The 15,565-nt window shown below is 42.3% G+C and overlaps 2 protein-coding genes across 2 annotated transcripts in view; both read right to left on the bottom strand.

Moving 5' to 3' along the window:
- qtman (queuosine-tRNA mannosyltransferase) overlaps window positions 1-9,535 on the bottom strand; it is a 42,706-nt gene extending 33,171 nt beyond the window's left edge. The window contains exon 1 of the mRNA XM_085772873.1: window positions 9,521-9,535. Within this exon, the coding sequence (XP_085628999.1) occupies window positions 9,521-9,535 (15 nt within the window). The remainder of the gene's footprint in view (window positions 1-9,520) is intronic.
- Window positions 9,536-14,119: 4,584 nt separating this feature from the next.
- zeb2a (zinc finger E-box binding homeobox 2a) overlaps window positions 14,120-15,565 on the bottom strand; it is a 69,363-nt gene continuing 67,917 nt past the window's right edge. Inside the window, exon 10 of the mRNA XM_085772872.1 lies at window positions 14,120-15,534. Within this exon, the coding sequence (XP_085628998.1) occupies window positions 14,858-15,534 (677 nt within the window). The 3' untranslated portion in view covers window positions 14,120-14,857. The remainder of the gene's footprint in view (window positions 15,535-15,565) is intronic.

Raw genomic sequence — 15,565 nt, 5'->3', positions numbered from 1 at the left:
TCACATGAGGCGAACTCATTCATGGTCTCTGATTATACTGATAACAGCCGACCTCCAATGTAGACGCGACATGCGCGCTCATTAAAGCGGCGCGTATCCGCGTGCAGTCGGTGCGACGGCGACGCCGTTTTTTTTTTCCCCCGTGCACCGTGGAGCTGTGGCCGCGGACATGCACGGTTCCCTACGTTGCTGTGTCAGGCAGGTGTTTCCACGGAGCTCTGCCCCGTTTCAGAGGTGAAGGAAGCCCTGAGTGGAAAGACGTCGCCTCCGCGATGTAGAATGTGTTCAATTAAAGTGAAACTAACACATTATATAGGCCTATATGTCCATTACACACTGAATGAAACATCCTATGTCTTTATTTATTCAGTTTATTTTAATAGTAATAATTATGACTAACATTCAGTGAAGACCTAAAATTCAGTATCTCCAAAATGGAAATATTGCTAAGGAAATTTTTTTTAAAAGCATTTTCAATATAGAAATGTTGGCCTTCTGAAAACTATGTCCATCTATAATCAATCAATACTTGGTTGGGGTTGAACTACTGGAAATTGACTTTTCCGTGATTTGTTAATGGTGAGCACCCCCCCCCCCCCGGGAAATTCCTCTCTTTTTTGGTCCTGACCCGTTTGCATCCCTGATTTTAAATTAACGTTAGCCGGGCTAACCGTTAGCTGTTAGCCGTTAGCAGTGACTTAAATAACCCAATAAACGGTCCATGAAAAAATATTTTCTCCAGCGGATATCCTAGTTCCAACATGACTGAGCTAACTGGAGTAGTTTCATGTGGTGTCCCACAACGGGAGGGTTTTGACAGCTGACGTCCTGCTGTTAGCTTAGCTACTGCTGTTAGCTGTCAGCAGCAGCTAAGCTAACAACTACGATAACCATGACTAATTACAAAAACGTGCACACAGAAATAGTAATGTTTGTTCAATAATTCGTTTTATAGACTTCACAAACATCAGATTTAGTCAAAACGGTTTTGGCAGCCCGGAGCCCCCACATTTGGTACCTACACCGGTGGCTAACGCTACCAGTTAGACGCTAACGCTACCAGTTAGCCGCTCGCTAGAACCGGTGGCTAACGCTACCAGTTAGCCGCTAACGCTACCAGTTAGCCGCCAACGCTACCAGTTAGCCGCTAACGCTACCAGTTAGCCGCCAACGCTACCAGTTAGCCGCTCGCTAGAACCGGTGGCTAACGCTACCAGTTAGCCGCTAACGCTACCAGTTAGCCGCCAACGCTACCAGTTAGCCGCTCGCTAGAACCGGTGGCTAACGCTACCAGTTAGCCGCTCGCTAGAACCGGTGGCTAACGCTACCAGTTAGCCGCTAACGCTACCAGTTAGCCGCTCGCTAGACTGCTACTAAAACCCACTTCTGTTGTGGTGTGACGCAATGGATCATGGGAAAATAAAGTGGTGGATAATATGTAGGAGTTCCCATCCCATCTAGCGGTGCGGTTGCATATCTGAACGTATTCTTGATGTTGCATTCAGGTGAAATGGGGCAGACGTCAGACAGACAACAGACGCTGCATGTAACAGGACAACATGTTGTCATGGTGATGTGGTATTGTTTTAGTAAAATGACATCCGGTTGGTTTGCCGAGTCGACGGCCGTCTGCCTGACTGCACCTGAATGCAACACCGGTGCCTCCGTCCTTCCTCACACTACACAGTGGTGACGGTTTTAACAGGCCGTTTCCGTGGTTACCTACGGTCACGATGCAACATGGCCGCCTCGGTTCGGTGCGTCGCCCACTTATGTGTTTGTAACGACTTGTAACGACTCATTCTAAGGCAGTGGTTCTCAACCTGGGGTCCGGGGACCCCTAGGGGTCCTTGAGAGACCTGAAGTTGGTCCCCAATTTATTTCTTGAAAATTTACCACTTTTTTCTGGAAGTTTTTTATTTTTATTTTTTAATTTTACCACTTTTTCTAGATTTTTTTTTTACTTTTTTGTTTTAGAAATTTTACCACATTTTTCTAGAAAAATGTTACTTTCTTATTTTGAACATTTTTTTCACAAAAAAATTTCACCACTTTTTTTTTTTAAGAATTTTTTTTTTTTTTTTTTACTTTTTTTTGAGCATTTTTACCACTTCTTCCTAGAAATGTTTGAATGTTTTTGGAGAAATTGGACCACTTTTTTCCAGAAATTTCTCTATAATATTTCCAAAAATTCATTGGCCCTAATTTAAAAGTATAAAAAAGTAAAGTTCTGTAATGTATTTCTGGTGTTTACTTCTAGATTTTGTCCAATGGGGGTCCGTGGTCTAATCTGTGTCTATCTAGGGGTCCTTGATGTACAAAAGGTTGAGAAGCACTGGTCTAAGGGACCAGAAAGCTTTCATTTGGATGCAGCTGTGATTCACCTTCAGTCAAATACAGATTTATGAAAGACAGGTTGGATTTTTGATCATAAAAAGACAAATAAGTTACAGACTGGGCCTTTAATGAAAACTATGAGCTGACAGAATAAAGGAGGGATGGAGGAGAGAGGGATGAAGAGGAGGATGAAAGTCGTAGATGAAGGTGAAGGAGCGGCGTGGGTGCGTGCGACGTGTGTTAGTGAATGTGAGAGAACAGAACTCATCATTCCACCTTAAACCGAGTCCAGGGAAACCCCAGAACTACAGCAGGGGATTCACGCTCACACTCATCTCACACACACACACACACACACACACACACACGCACACACACACATACACCCTGCAGCCCTGCAGCTCACAGGAAACAAAGGGTTAATGTCAGCGCTTCCCCGGGGCCCCCCCAACACACACACACACACACACACACACACACAGAGACACACACACACACACACACACACACAGACAGACACACACACACACACACACACACACACACAGAGCAGTGAAGGGTTAATGAGGATGAGTCATGAAGCCGTAGGAGGAAGATCCTGCTGCCTCGCCGTGATGTCATCGCTGATGGGAATAACAGCGTGAAGATCAACGCCGTCGTTTCAGTCAGTAATCAATGAGTTACTGTGGCAACACCGTCAACCATATCGGCTACCCGCCCCTACGGAGCTAAAACAGAAAACTAAGGCACCCCTGGCGGCATCCTGCTACTAGCTACTACTTTATGTTTATGTAGCTATTGTAATGAAAAGCACGGGCGCTCGTGTATTGATTAACTGATATTTTATTCCAAAAGTTGTGAAAACATAAAGGGAACCACCACATTAAATCAGAAGTCAGGTGAATGTTTGTGTTAATCTAAGTCTTAAATAGTTGTATCTTCCGACAGCAATCACTTCTATAGAGTGTTTGGTCTGAAACACGGGTCTGTCAGTCACTCTGCTCTGCTCTGAGCCCAGGAGAAAACTTTCCTTGTATCCTACAACCTTTATCCAATGAGGAGAGAGAACGGCATAAAGGGGCAGTCCTCTCTGTGTGTGCAGCCAAGGGATGCGCCTGAATGTGGTGACGTAGGGACGAGGACCAATAGATCCATGACGAGGGCGGGGGCTGCTAACTCCATCGGCTGACAAGACGTTATGGTGCGTTCAAGGCAACTCGTAACTGGTGTTTTTCCGACCTGTGAAGTGGTACCAGTTCGATCTGGTACGAGTTCACGGGTCAGAAGTTACGAGTGGCCGTTATAGTGACTTTCACAGGTAAAACAGGTCGGAGAAACACGAGTGGGTTGCCTGGAACGCTACAAAGTCGTAAGTCGTGACTTGAAGCTGTAATTTACGGTTTCAAAAGCCTGCCTGGAACGCAGCATTAGCCAAAACCACCGGATCGCTTACTTCTGCTTTAAGTTTTTGAATATATATATCAAGAATATATTATATATATATATATATATATATATATATAAGATCAATGCCGTTACCACGACGATACCTGTTTCACTCACAGCAGGGCTCCAGACTGCCACTAAATGGTCGCATTTTGCAACTAAAATTTGATACAATGCGAGTAAATTCTTCATCTACTCGTGCATGTGCGACCAGTAAATTTGCCGATTTTTATTTTTATTTTTTTAATGACCACTGTGATTGGCTACTGTGTGAAAAGAAACGTGTGTTTCTCTTCTCTACACCTCTGAGGAGACGTCTGTCCACACGATATTTTTTTTTTCTTCCGACGGCTCGCTACAAACCTTAAACAGTCCCTCCAGGATTTCGCGGGCTTTTTTTGTGATTGTTGCGGCCTAAAATGCCTGATTTTGCGGCCACATGTTGAAAAAATTGCGGTGCATGTTGCGATGTTTTAAGCGCTTTTGTTGCGATTAAATTGCGGGAGACAGCGAAAGTTGCAAAAAAAAAGTTGCAATTTTGTTCTGAATAGATGATTAATGATTAAAATGATTAAAAATCAAAGGAAAATTAAAAATTTTGAAATGTCACAAAATAATGTGAGGTCCTGTTATACCAGCAATTTTCCACTTGTTAAGAAAGGCACAGGAAAATTACATAGAGTTGAAAGTTGTTTTACTTTTATTTAAAATGTCTGTTTAAAAATCGTGGTAAAAGAACTGTTTTAAAATGCCATTAAAACAGTCCAGTCTTTGAATAAAAAGGGGAGGGTGGCTACTCAAGTCCAGGGCCAGGGCCTTAGGATGGGGGAAGGGGCACCTGGCCGCCGGCTGCTCCGCTCCGGCCCTGCAGTGGCGCACTCACTGGATTCCCCCTCGGCGAGTGCTGCGAGGTTGACACAGCCTCGGGTGGTCAACCAGGACAACTCACACACTCAACACGTTCAACTCAGCTTGTGTTCCTTTACTTATCACTTTGTGCACATTGTATCAAGTTTCTTGCCGTCAGCCCAGCCACGCCGTTCCTCCGTGGACTCACTTTCAACCACCGCTCCGTCCAGACTCGCACTCTCTGCTGTGTAACTTGTGGAAAGCACCGACAATTGGTCCAATTTGCGGAAAAGTTGCGGTGATTGTACAAAATTGCAAGATCGCAAACATTTGCGGGGATTGGCTGAATTTGCGTTAATTGTTGCGATCGCAACATTGCGAACTCCTGGAGGGACTGCTTAAAGGTGTACAGAAAAGAAAACTGAATTTAAGCCCACTCTGGATCATAAAATTAATGTGATAACTCATCTTTCAGACGATGTAGGTCAAACTTTGTGCAAAATTCTATTTTTGAGTAAATCCAGGATGAAAGTGTGTATTTTTTTTTTCGCATTGGATAATGCAGGTGCACGGATTATACATCAGCCTGCTCACGATTCACCAGCCACTGATATTGGATCCATCATCCGTCATTCAAACGTCTGAGACACACACACACACACACACACACAACACACACACACACACACACACACACACACACACACACACACACACACACACACACACACACACACACACACACACACACACACAACACACACACACACACACACGGAGCTCGGTCTCGCCCCAAGCTTTGAATATCCCGCCCGTTCGATAACGACCAATCAAATTCGTTTTCCTTACTCGGGTAAACTGGTGTTGCAGCTCGGGACAACTCGGCGCGACAAACAGGACAAACGGCCGTTTCTGTACACCTTTAAACATCCCATAATATGCTCGCGCTCTCAGCAGTGATACTCAAATCGTCACAAGGCAACAAAGCAGCTTGACTTGCGTTGCATTGCAGAACAGCGCTGCACAGACTAGGCTCCCATACGGAAATGATTATTTAATGATTGTTGATTGATAGATTTGTTTTGACCGTGCGGGGGGGGGGGGGGGGGGGGGGGGGGGGGGGTCAGGGTCTCTCAACGAGTTTGATGCCAAGGAGTCTGTGCACATGTGGCTCAGTCAGGGTCAACAGACAAGGAGGTCAAACTACAGGGGCTGTCCTACACGCGGGGGGGGGGGGGGGGGGGGGGTCTGTTCTAGGATGAGTTTACCACAAGGTGTGTGTCTAAACATTATAGTTTCTGCATTTATCAAAGTATTTATCAGTAATACAGTGAAAATTTGAGGAATTGTGAATTTCCTGTTTGCGCTGCTAAAATGTTAAGTTAGGGGTTCACTGTGCTCCTAGTCAACACAGTTAGTCTGGAGCCCTGTGACCCCAAAAAATCGAAGCTTCGAAGCTTCGTTCGTTGCCATGGTAATCGATCATGAAGTCCGTGATCGATTGGTTTTTTTTTTCTTCCTTTTTTTCCTAAGCCACGCCCCCAAACGCGATGAGCCAATCACAGTGCTCATAGCTAGCCCATACACTGGGACATTCTCTGCTTCCACGTCCATTGAAATGCATTGCAGTTAGTCAGTTTTCATTCGTTTTTTATGTTTTTTCTTGACATTTTAAGTTTTAAATGGTCAAACGGTGTTCATGGGGTACATGTAACTCTGACACTAGGTATCCTGAGAGGCCACGGGGGGGATTTTTTTACCTTTTCCCAAGCCACATCTCAACCCAGAGAAGTGTCTGCTCTGGATAAAGTTATGCAGTAGACCACAACACCAACTAAACCTGGATAAACTTAACAAGGATGTCTACATCTGTTCTAAGTTAAGTCAACAACGTATTTGAGGCAACATATTGTCAGAGATGTTTAGATGTTAGCCAGCATCACAACTAAGCATAAAGCCCGCTAGCTTAATGCTAACGTATAATGTAAAACTCCATAGACAGGCTAACAGAAGTTAGCCCGTCGCTATCGGCAGCCATAGCAGTAAAGCTAAGTGAAGTTTTGGTGACTTCAACATGATATTTAATCTTTCTGTCTCTCCTGTGAAATAAATGTCTCTACGGTGACAGCTGTTGCCATAGCAACTGTCACCGAATGTTGACTCTTTGTCCGAGTGAGTGGAGGGGGCGGGGCTTAGCCAGAGGTCAATTGTTACATTACAATGAGTAGGCGACTTGGCATCCTGGAAACCTGCCTGATTTTGGAGATCTGTAGTGTTTGTTTGCCATTACTTTCATTATTTCCACTACGATCGCCCCCCCCCCCCCCCCCCCCCCCCCCCACCCCCCCCCCAGTCAGACGTTACGGTCGCGCACCCCCCCGGCCGTCGAAGCTTCGATTAAAATCGATTTTACGTCCCCGAAGCTTCGATTATCAAAATATGATAATCTGGTCAGCCCTAGTCAGAACGCCGTCACCTGTTTCAGTCAGTAATCAATAAGTTACTGTTACAACGCCGTCACAACGCCGTGACAACGCCACGACAACGCCGTCAGCGTTACTGACAGTGAGATTCTCCCTCATTAGCGTCACTTGACCCGTTCAGTTCACTTTCAGAATTTTTTTTTTTACTAATTTTTTATTTTTTGGAGAAGTTTTACCACTTTTTCTAGAATTTCTTTTTAAACTTTTGAGAAATTGTACCACTTTTTTTATTTGATTTTTTTTGAGAAATTTTACCACTTTTTTTATATATTTTTTTTGAGAAATGTTACCACTTTTTTTCTAGAATCTTTTTAAAAACCTTTTTTTTTGAGAATTTTTATCGTTTTTTTCTAAAAAAAAAAGTATTTTTTCCAGAAATTTCTCTACAATATTTCCACAAACTCACGCCATTGGCCCTAATTTGAACATAAACTACATTGACTAAAACAGTAACGTTCTTCAGCCTCAGAACAAATATTATTATATAGCCTGTAAGGTTGGTTTTCAGCCAGGAGACGCTCCATTCTCCCTGGAACCACGGTAATAATCCTGTTCAGTTCCTCTTACGTTACATCAACATTACATCCAGCTCCTCATTGGTCAGGCTGCTGAGCCAATCAGCTGCTGAGCCAATCAGCTGCTGGCGGAGTGATACAGAGTTACTGTGGAGGGATACTGACTGACTGACTGAGTGAGTCGGTTGGTTAGTCCCAGATAAACTGAGTTAGACATGTTGACATTCTTTAACTCCATTACTAACTCTACTCTACTACTTTTGGGGAAAGTAACTAGCAACTGTAACTAATTACTTTTCTGAAGTAACTTGCCCAACTCTGGATGTCACCACCTCCACCTTCATCATCATCACCATGACAACAGGGCTTTCCCCAGCAGCGCCGGCTACTTTAATGATTGTTATTATTATCATAGCTTACAGGCTGAAAGAGACAGTAATATTGTAATGTAACTAAGTACTTTTAAATGACAGTAACTAATAATATGTAATGTATTATATTGTGGATGTAACACTGCTCATAATGACATATTTACACTGGTTAAAGGGAGAAACATGACTGTTGGTGTTAGTTCATAGCATATAAACTAAGAGATGTAAGTTACAGCCTCATGATGTCACAGCTTCTATCTGAGCTTATAGACTAATATTTATTATTTTTAGTGCACAAATCACAGTTTCCATTGGTGCATTAACGTCTAGCAGCTCACACATTACACTAATGAATAAAAGATTTCCTGTGTAGAAACACTACTATGTGTTAACACAACCAGAGGACAGAGAGGCTGATTCAGACTGACCTGAGACCAGTGGAGATGCTCTATTGTATTATATAGTATTATATACTGTATTGTATTATATAGTATTAGATAGTGTATTGTTGGTAAGTTCTCCCTGATCAGTTTCAATAAGACACAAAGAGTCTTTAGATCAACGTTGAACTGGTCAGAAAGGTGAAAATCAACGTCTTAAAAAGGTAAAGTTGTTATATTGAATGGTTGAATGAACAGTGAGCGGTGACTTTGGCAGTGGAACTTCCTATGGACTCTTTGTTATTTCTATTAGATGTGTTTCCTGTTTACCACAGAACAATGTTATATATTACATGTTTTGTTGATGATTGCAAGAAAAATGATGACTATAAATTGGATGAAGACTGTCTGACCCCCCCATGATCACTCAGTGGTTACAGAGAGTAAAACATGTCTACATGATGGAATATATGACGGCCCAATTACAGCTAAAAGTAGGCCTACCTGTTTTTATGAGAAGGTGCAGGACCCCAGTTACCCATTATATCACTTAAGACTCTTATACACTATTACTATCTAAAATATATACCTTTATTTGGAATACAGAACCAGATAAAATATGTGCAATACCCTTTACAGTGCTATTTGTGTGACAGATGAGACCCAATCTCAAGATGTGTTGATTTGTTTTCATTTGTGATGTTAATTCCCTGTTACTGTAATGTGCATAAAACACCCTTAAACTTTCTGTCTTCACCTCTCTGTTAAATAAAGGTTAAATAAAAATAAAAATAAAGGCAATAAAGTTTAAAAAAAAAATAAATTAAAAAAACAGTGAGCGGTGGATGAAACTGAGACACCAACACTGGGTCAACACAGTTTCACCATGGATGTATTATATCTGATGAGTTTCACTGCTGCTGTTTCAATGAGGGGAGGAGGGGGGCTAGCAGCGGCTAGCGGCTAGCGGCTAACAGCTAACAGCTAGCTAACAACTACAACAACAACAGCTTCTCCTCTAGCCGGTACCAGCCGGTTCTATCTCCCGTGGAACCGGAGACCGTCAGCCCCCCCGGTCCCTCTACCGGGGAGAAACTCCGGTGTAAACAACTCTCTCACGTGGAGTCAACAACACTCACCTCACACTGCTGCATCTCTGCTTCCGCCCGGCGTCATGACGACACACGCACGTTCCCGTACGTCATGACGTCGATTTAAAGTGTCAACGAAACCTTGGTTCAGTTGAATGATATTGATGTGAAATGCTCCTTCTGTGAAGCTCTTCCTGAAACATCTTCTCATCTATGTTGGTGCTGTGACTTTACTCATGATCTGTAGAATGAGATTAATAGATTTATAGTTGCCTGTATTTTCCCAGACCTTGTCTTATACTATAAACATGTTTTATTTGGTTGTTATGAACACAGCTGTAAAAATGAGGATGCTTTTTTCCTTATTAATTTGATTTTACTGTTTATAGCTAAATTTCACATTCACAAATGTAAATTCACAAGCAAAAAACCAAACTTCACTGTGTTTATGAAAGAAATGGAACAGTATATTTCAACAGTTTCCCCCTCACAGAACAAAAGAGCGATCAAAACTCTGAGTGTATGCTGTACTTTTAAGGTATTTACGTAATCTGATCATTTATTCTCGCACCTCTTTATTTTATTACTATTTACTTACTTTTATTGCTGCTAATATTATTTTTATTTTTCTCTCTCTCCTTTTTTTCTTTTTTCCCCTTCACCTCTCATCTCTTTGTTAATGTTTTGTTCTCTCTCGGTGTTGTGTTGATGTTTACACCAGCAACAACGTATTGTATGGTATTTGCATTTGTATGTGCTGGTCACTTTCAATAAAGTTTTTTGAAAGAAAAAAAAAAACCTTGGTTCATTTATTCTGGTCTGGCCGACACACCAGACAACTGGAGCTTTATCACTGATCATATTCACCCCCAGTTTAATTTATGCTGGAAAAATGTTTCGTTTGGCTTCACTGGATATGATTTTTTTTTTTTAACTAAATTCTCAGTTTTATATGATTAACTTGTTAATTATTTTATCCAAATTTTATATACATGAGTCTAAATGTTCTGGTAAGAAGCCAAACTGTCTGCATGTTGGTCAGTATATCTCCTCCCTCTGTGATTGTGAGAATAAAAAGCTGTTAAAACGTCTGATCTCTGTAAACTTTACAACATATTGATTTAAGTTTATGTTTTTTCTGTCTTGCTGTCATCCCCTGGCATATTTATGATGGTTTGGTTGTGTAATAATGTCGTATACATACACTTATTTAATCTCTAACTGTATTCAGTCCTGTGTATACTCTTGCTGTCAATAAAGTTGTTTAAAAAAAAAAAAAAGCTGCAAAGATTCAAGTTCATTTGTTCTGGCTTTGCTCTCACACGAAAAAACACCTTAGCAAATGTATTGTTGACTCTCTCACTATAGGTTTAATTTTACTTTGGGAAAATGTTGTTTTTGGTTTCCATAGTTACCCTGAGAGAGAAGGAAAATGTTACTTTTTAATAAATCTGTTTTTATTTCTTGCAACATTTCATATTCATAAAAGTAAATCTTCTAAGAAAACCCCTTGATTTTATATTTTTCAAAAAGAAATGGAGCGGTGTAATAACCCTGGTTAATCCTGGTTCATCATTAATTAATCATTGAGTCTTCCACAGACTTGCATAATAATTAGTCTCTGTCTAAAGTAACTATAGGCTACAGTGATATCAGGTTTGTGTCATTTTAAAGGACTCAAAACTGGAATTTATCCTAATAACCTCACAATATTCGCAAAATATTTCTACATTTCTAAATGTTAACCCATATTTTCCACTTTCTTGACAGAGATTTCTATATTTTGTGACTCCCCTAAAATGCACAACATCTGGGCTATATCAACATTTATTAGAACTTTCCCTTTATCAGACCCCAGAAAAATAAAATGGATGTAGCCTGTTTCTTATTTCCCATGTTTGTATTTATTATCCCAGTGCTATATTGTTCTAAAAACTAAACTAAACTAAACTAAACATGGACCTGCATCGTTCTGCTCCTCTCCACAGAAATCTGTTCATTTCTGTTCAGTCTTTTTTAGTTTTTTACAGAAAATAAAACAGTTTATGCTGCCGGGTGTTGATGAATGAGACACGGCTGCAGAGCTACAAGAAGAATAACACAGCTTTATTAAAATTTAATTTGGCTACATTTATTCGAGCATGGTCATTTCCAAGAGAAATTAAAAATTCAATAATAATAATAGTAATACTTCAGACATTGCAGGAATTCCTTCATCATCATCATCGTTAGTCTCTCCAGTGGGATGAATAAAGTGGATCTTACTTCAAAAATACAGTGTTTTCACAATAATCATCGTATCAAAAGTTCCCCAAATTTAGAATTTCCAGTAGTTTCAATGAAAAAGACAAAAAGAAATAAAAAAAAACAGAACAAAATTAAAAAATTAAAAATTTGGTTAAACACCATAAACACCCTTTTTTTCATATTTTATTTCTTCCAATAAGTCAATGACAGAATCATTTTACTAAAATATATCTATGTGTGAGGAACTCTTATACTGTACACTACAGTATGAAATAAATAAAATTAGGTATTATAAAATGAGTCACATAAATAAAAATGGTAAATTTGTGTTGGAATTCAACAAAACAAAACAGAAAAAATATTTAATACTGACAAGAAAAAACACTGTGATGGAACAAAAAACAAAGAAAAAACAGAGAGAATTGCACAAACACGTGTAAACTAAACTACTGTCTAAGCTACAATACTGACGGACCACAGGCGAGACTATGGGATGGCACTTTACAGGTGAGAGGGTTTGCATATAATAAGGCTTTATTCTCGCTCCGGCTTAATTAAGACTCACAGCCGATCACACAGGTTGAAATGCTCCTTTACATGTACATTTATATGTATATAGGACGTATAAAAGCAGAGTCTGGAGGTTAGTAGTAAAACAGGTCAAATGAAAAGTCACAGTAATAAAACCAACAACACTGACAGGAAGTGGCCGCCATTTTCTCCTCCTTCTCCTCCTTTTTATTATTATTCTTCTCTTTTTTTAGGTTTTTTATTTTGTATTTTTGTAGTGATTCGGGAGTGGAGTGCATTTGCATTTTCCTGCCGGGCAGCGGGCAGCGGGATTCGGGATTCGAACACAACGACGACGACGAGACACAGGAAGTTAAAACATGGTAGCACCACACACACACACACACACACACAGCGTCCAGACCTTTAATACTGTACATTACATCATCATTACATCATCATTACATCATCATTACATCATCACAGCGTCTCTTTCTTCGTCTTATTCTTTTCTCTTTTTTTTTTTGCATAATGTGGATTTAACAGTGGTTAGTTAGTATTTATTTATTCTCTCTCTCTAAGGACCCAACTCAGCACCGGTCCTGTTGGTCGTCATGGCAACCGACGCAACGCGACGTGGGACAGCTGTGACCTTTGACCCGGGAGGTTTAATTACATTAATCTGTGGTGTCACAGGTGTCACGGCGTGTTCACACCGGGCGCCAGGCGAATGTTTCGCGCGATAAAATTACATACAAAGTCAATGTACAGACACGAATGGACGCTAATTTGTGCCGGCGGCGCGAATGAACTCGAGCGAAATATTCACGCGAATGCCGCGAGTAAAAACAAATATTCCAGCGGGCAAACTCGACATTGTCAATGTACAGACACGAATGGACGCAAATTTGTGCCGGTGGCGCAAATGACGCGACGCGAATGAAGCGAAAATGTGAAAATCGCCCGTTCGCTCGAGTTCAAAATATTGAACTCAAGCGAAATATTCACGCGAATGCCGCGAGTAAAAACAATTATAAAACGTAAAGGTGAAATCCTGCGATCTGATTGGTTGTTAACCGTGGTATAATGAGCAGTTACCACGGCTACTATTCTAAAGCCTTATCACAGCGTAGGCTATCACTCCGCCACAGGCACGTATGACTGGTATGAATGGAAGTTGTTGTCACGTATCCATGACAACGGACTGTTGCAGTCCGTAGCAACAGACAGCTGATGTTTTTACGATGTTAAAAAATGTAGTAAAGTAGTGTAATTGACATGTTGAAGGTGAACTTTGACCTCCAGAGGGTTAACAATGGTAGAGGGGACTGAGCAGTGACAGAGCTACTTGGAGCTAACAGCTGGAGAGGTGGGAACAGTTTTTCCACAATGAGGCTATTTTATTGGATAATATGTATTTCTGGCTAAATAAAACTACATGAAATTGATTGCGTATCCCTCTTTCATATTGCCTTTATTCGTAACCGTTTTATAAAAGCAACATATCCCTCCAGTCCGTGGTCTCTGCTCATTCTACCACTCTAAGGGGGAACAACTCCCCTCAGAGTGGTAGAATGAGAATAGACCACCTGGAGGACTGGAGGGATATGTTGCTTAAATATTCCAGCGGGCAAACTCGACAATGTCAATGTACAGACACGAATGGACGCAAATTTGTGCCGGTGGCGCGAATGGCGCGACGCGAATGAAGCGAAAATGCGAAATTCGCCCGTTCGCTCGAGTTCAAAGTATTGAACTCAAGCAAAATATTCACGCGAATGCCGCGAGTAAAAACAAATATTTCAGCGGGCAATTCGCGGCCGGTGTGAACGCACCGTCAGAGCTGCAGGAAGACAGTGTCAAACCACCGGTCGTCGCCGTGGTAACAACAACAGGAAGTCGTTTTTTGGACGTTTTGATTGGACACATCGAACAGTTAGCGGACGAAGCTAACTGATGCTAACTGATGCTAACTGACAGGAAGACGCTGGATCAGAGGTCAGAGGTCAGAGGCGCCTCCAGCTCCGCCGGACGGAGGGAATCACCAGGACCCACGGCATCTTGCAAATTCACACATATGGTGGAGGTGGAAACAACTAAATATTTTATGGGATGTGCCTTTCGTTTAGACGACGACGGCGTTTTTGGGGCTTAAAAAAAGTGTAAAAACGCTCTGTTGTGGCGCTCCCGTCTAAACGGTAAAAACGCTAAAGTCTGCTACGACGCGTCACCGTATGAACGTAGATTTATTCAGTTAACAGTGAGAACCGACGCCACGCTGGTGTTTTCTGTTCAGATCGTTTCCATGGAAACGGTGCATTTTATTTTGAAAATTAGCCGGTGGCTTCGTTTGGCTTCCTGCAGCGACTAGTCGCCACATTACAACCTGACGGGTCAAAGGTCACAGATCAGTCCGACTGTTGCCACAACACAGGAAGAATCAGCCCTGACCCTTCAGAATAAAAGCCCCGACTGACCCTTCAGAATAAAAGCCCTGACCCTTCAGAATAAAAGCCCCGACTGACCCTTCAGAATAAAAGCCCCTCCCTGTGAGGAGAAGCTGAGCGACAGAACTAAATGTTCTTTTTTAATTCCTTTTTTCTGTCTGTTTGTCGGTCGGTCGGTCGGTCAGTCGTCCTGCAGAGACCCACGACCGTCCGTCTTCCCTTGTGAGCTCTCCTCCTCCTCCTCCTCCTGCTCCTCCTGCTCCTCCTCCTGCTCCTCCTCCTCCTCTTCCTCCTCCATCCTCATCATCATCATCTGCTGCTGCTGCGTTGCATCTTTAACCTCCACGTCGCCTTCATCCTCCTCTCCTTCTCCTTCCCTGAAACTGAAACTTCTCTCCTCCTCCTGTCTGTCTGTCACCTCCTTATCCACTTCTCTCTCTTCTCCTCCTCCCTCTTCTCCTTCTCCTTCTCCTTCCTCCCTTAGGATCGTTCCTCCTCCTCCTCCTCCTCTCTCCTCCTGCATCTCCTCCGTGTCGGGGAATCTGAGCCCTTGCAGGTAAGCAGCGTTCCTCATCAGCAGCTCTCTTCTTTCTCCTCCTCTTTCTCCTCCTGCTCCTCCTGCTCCTCCTCCCTCCTTTGCCTGCTCCCTCTCGGCCGCCTCCCTCTCCTCCGCCTCCCTCTTGCAGTAGGAGTAGCGGTGGTTCATGTGCTGCGAGTACGAGCCGGAGTGTGAGAAGCGCTTGCCACACTTGTCACACTGGTAGGGCTTCTCCCCGGAGTGCAGGCGCGAGTGCTCGATCAGGTGGTGCTTGTGCTTGAAGGCTTTCTTACAGATCTGGCACTGGTGAGGACGTTTACCTGCAGACAAGAGGAGGGGAGGGGACAAGAG

The sequence above is a fragment of the Trachurus japonicus genome, unplaced genomic scaffold, assembly GCF_045865225.1.
Source record: "Trachurus japonicus isolate A0001 unplaced genomic scaffold, Traja_1.0 AP031020.1".
Lineage (NCBI taxonomy): Eukaryota > Metazoa > Chordata > Actinopteri > Carangiformes > Carangidae > Trachurus > Trachurus japonicus.
Note: the sequence above shows the minus strand (reverse complement) of the source record. Positions and strands in the feature narration are given on the sequence as shown.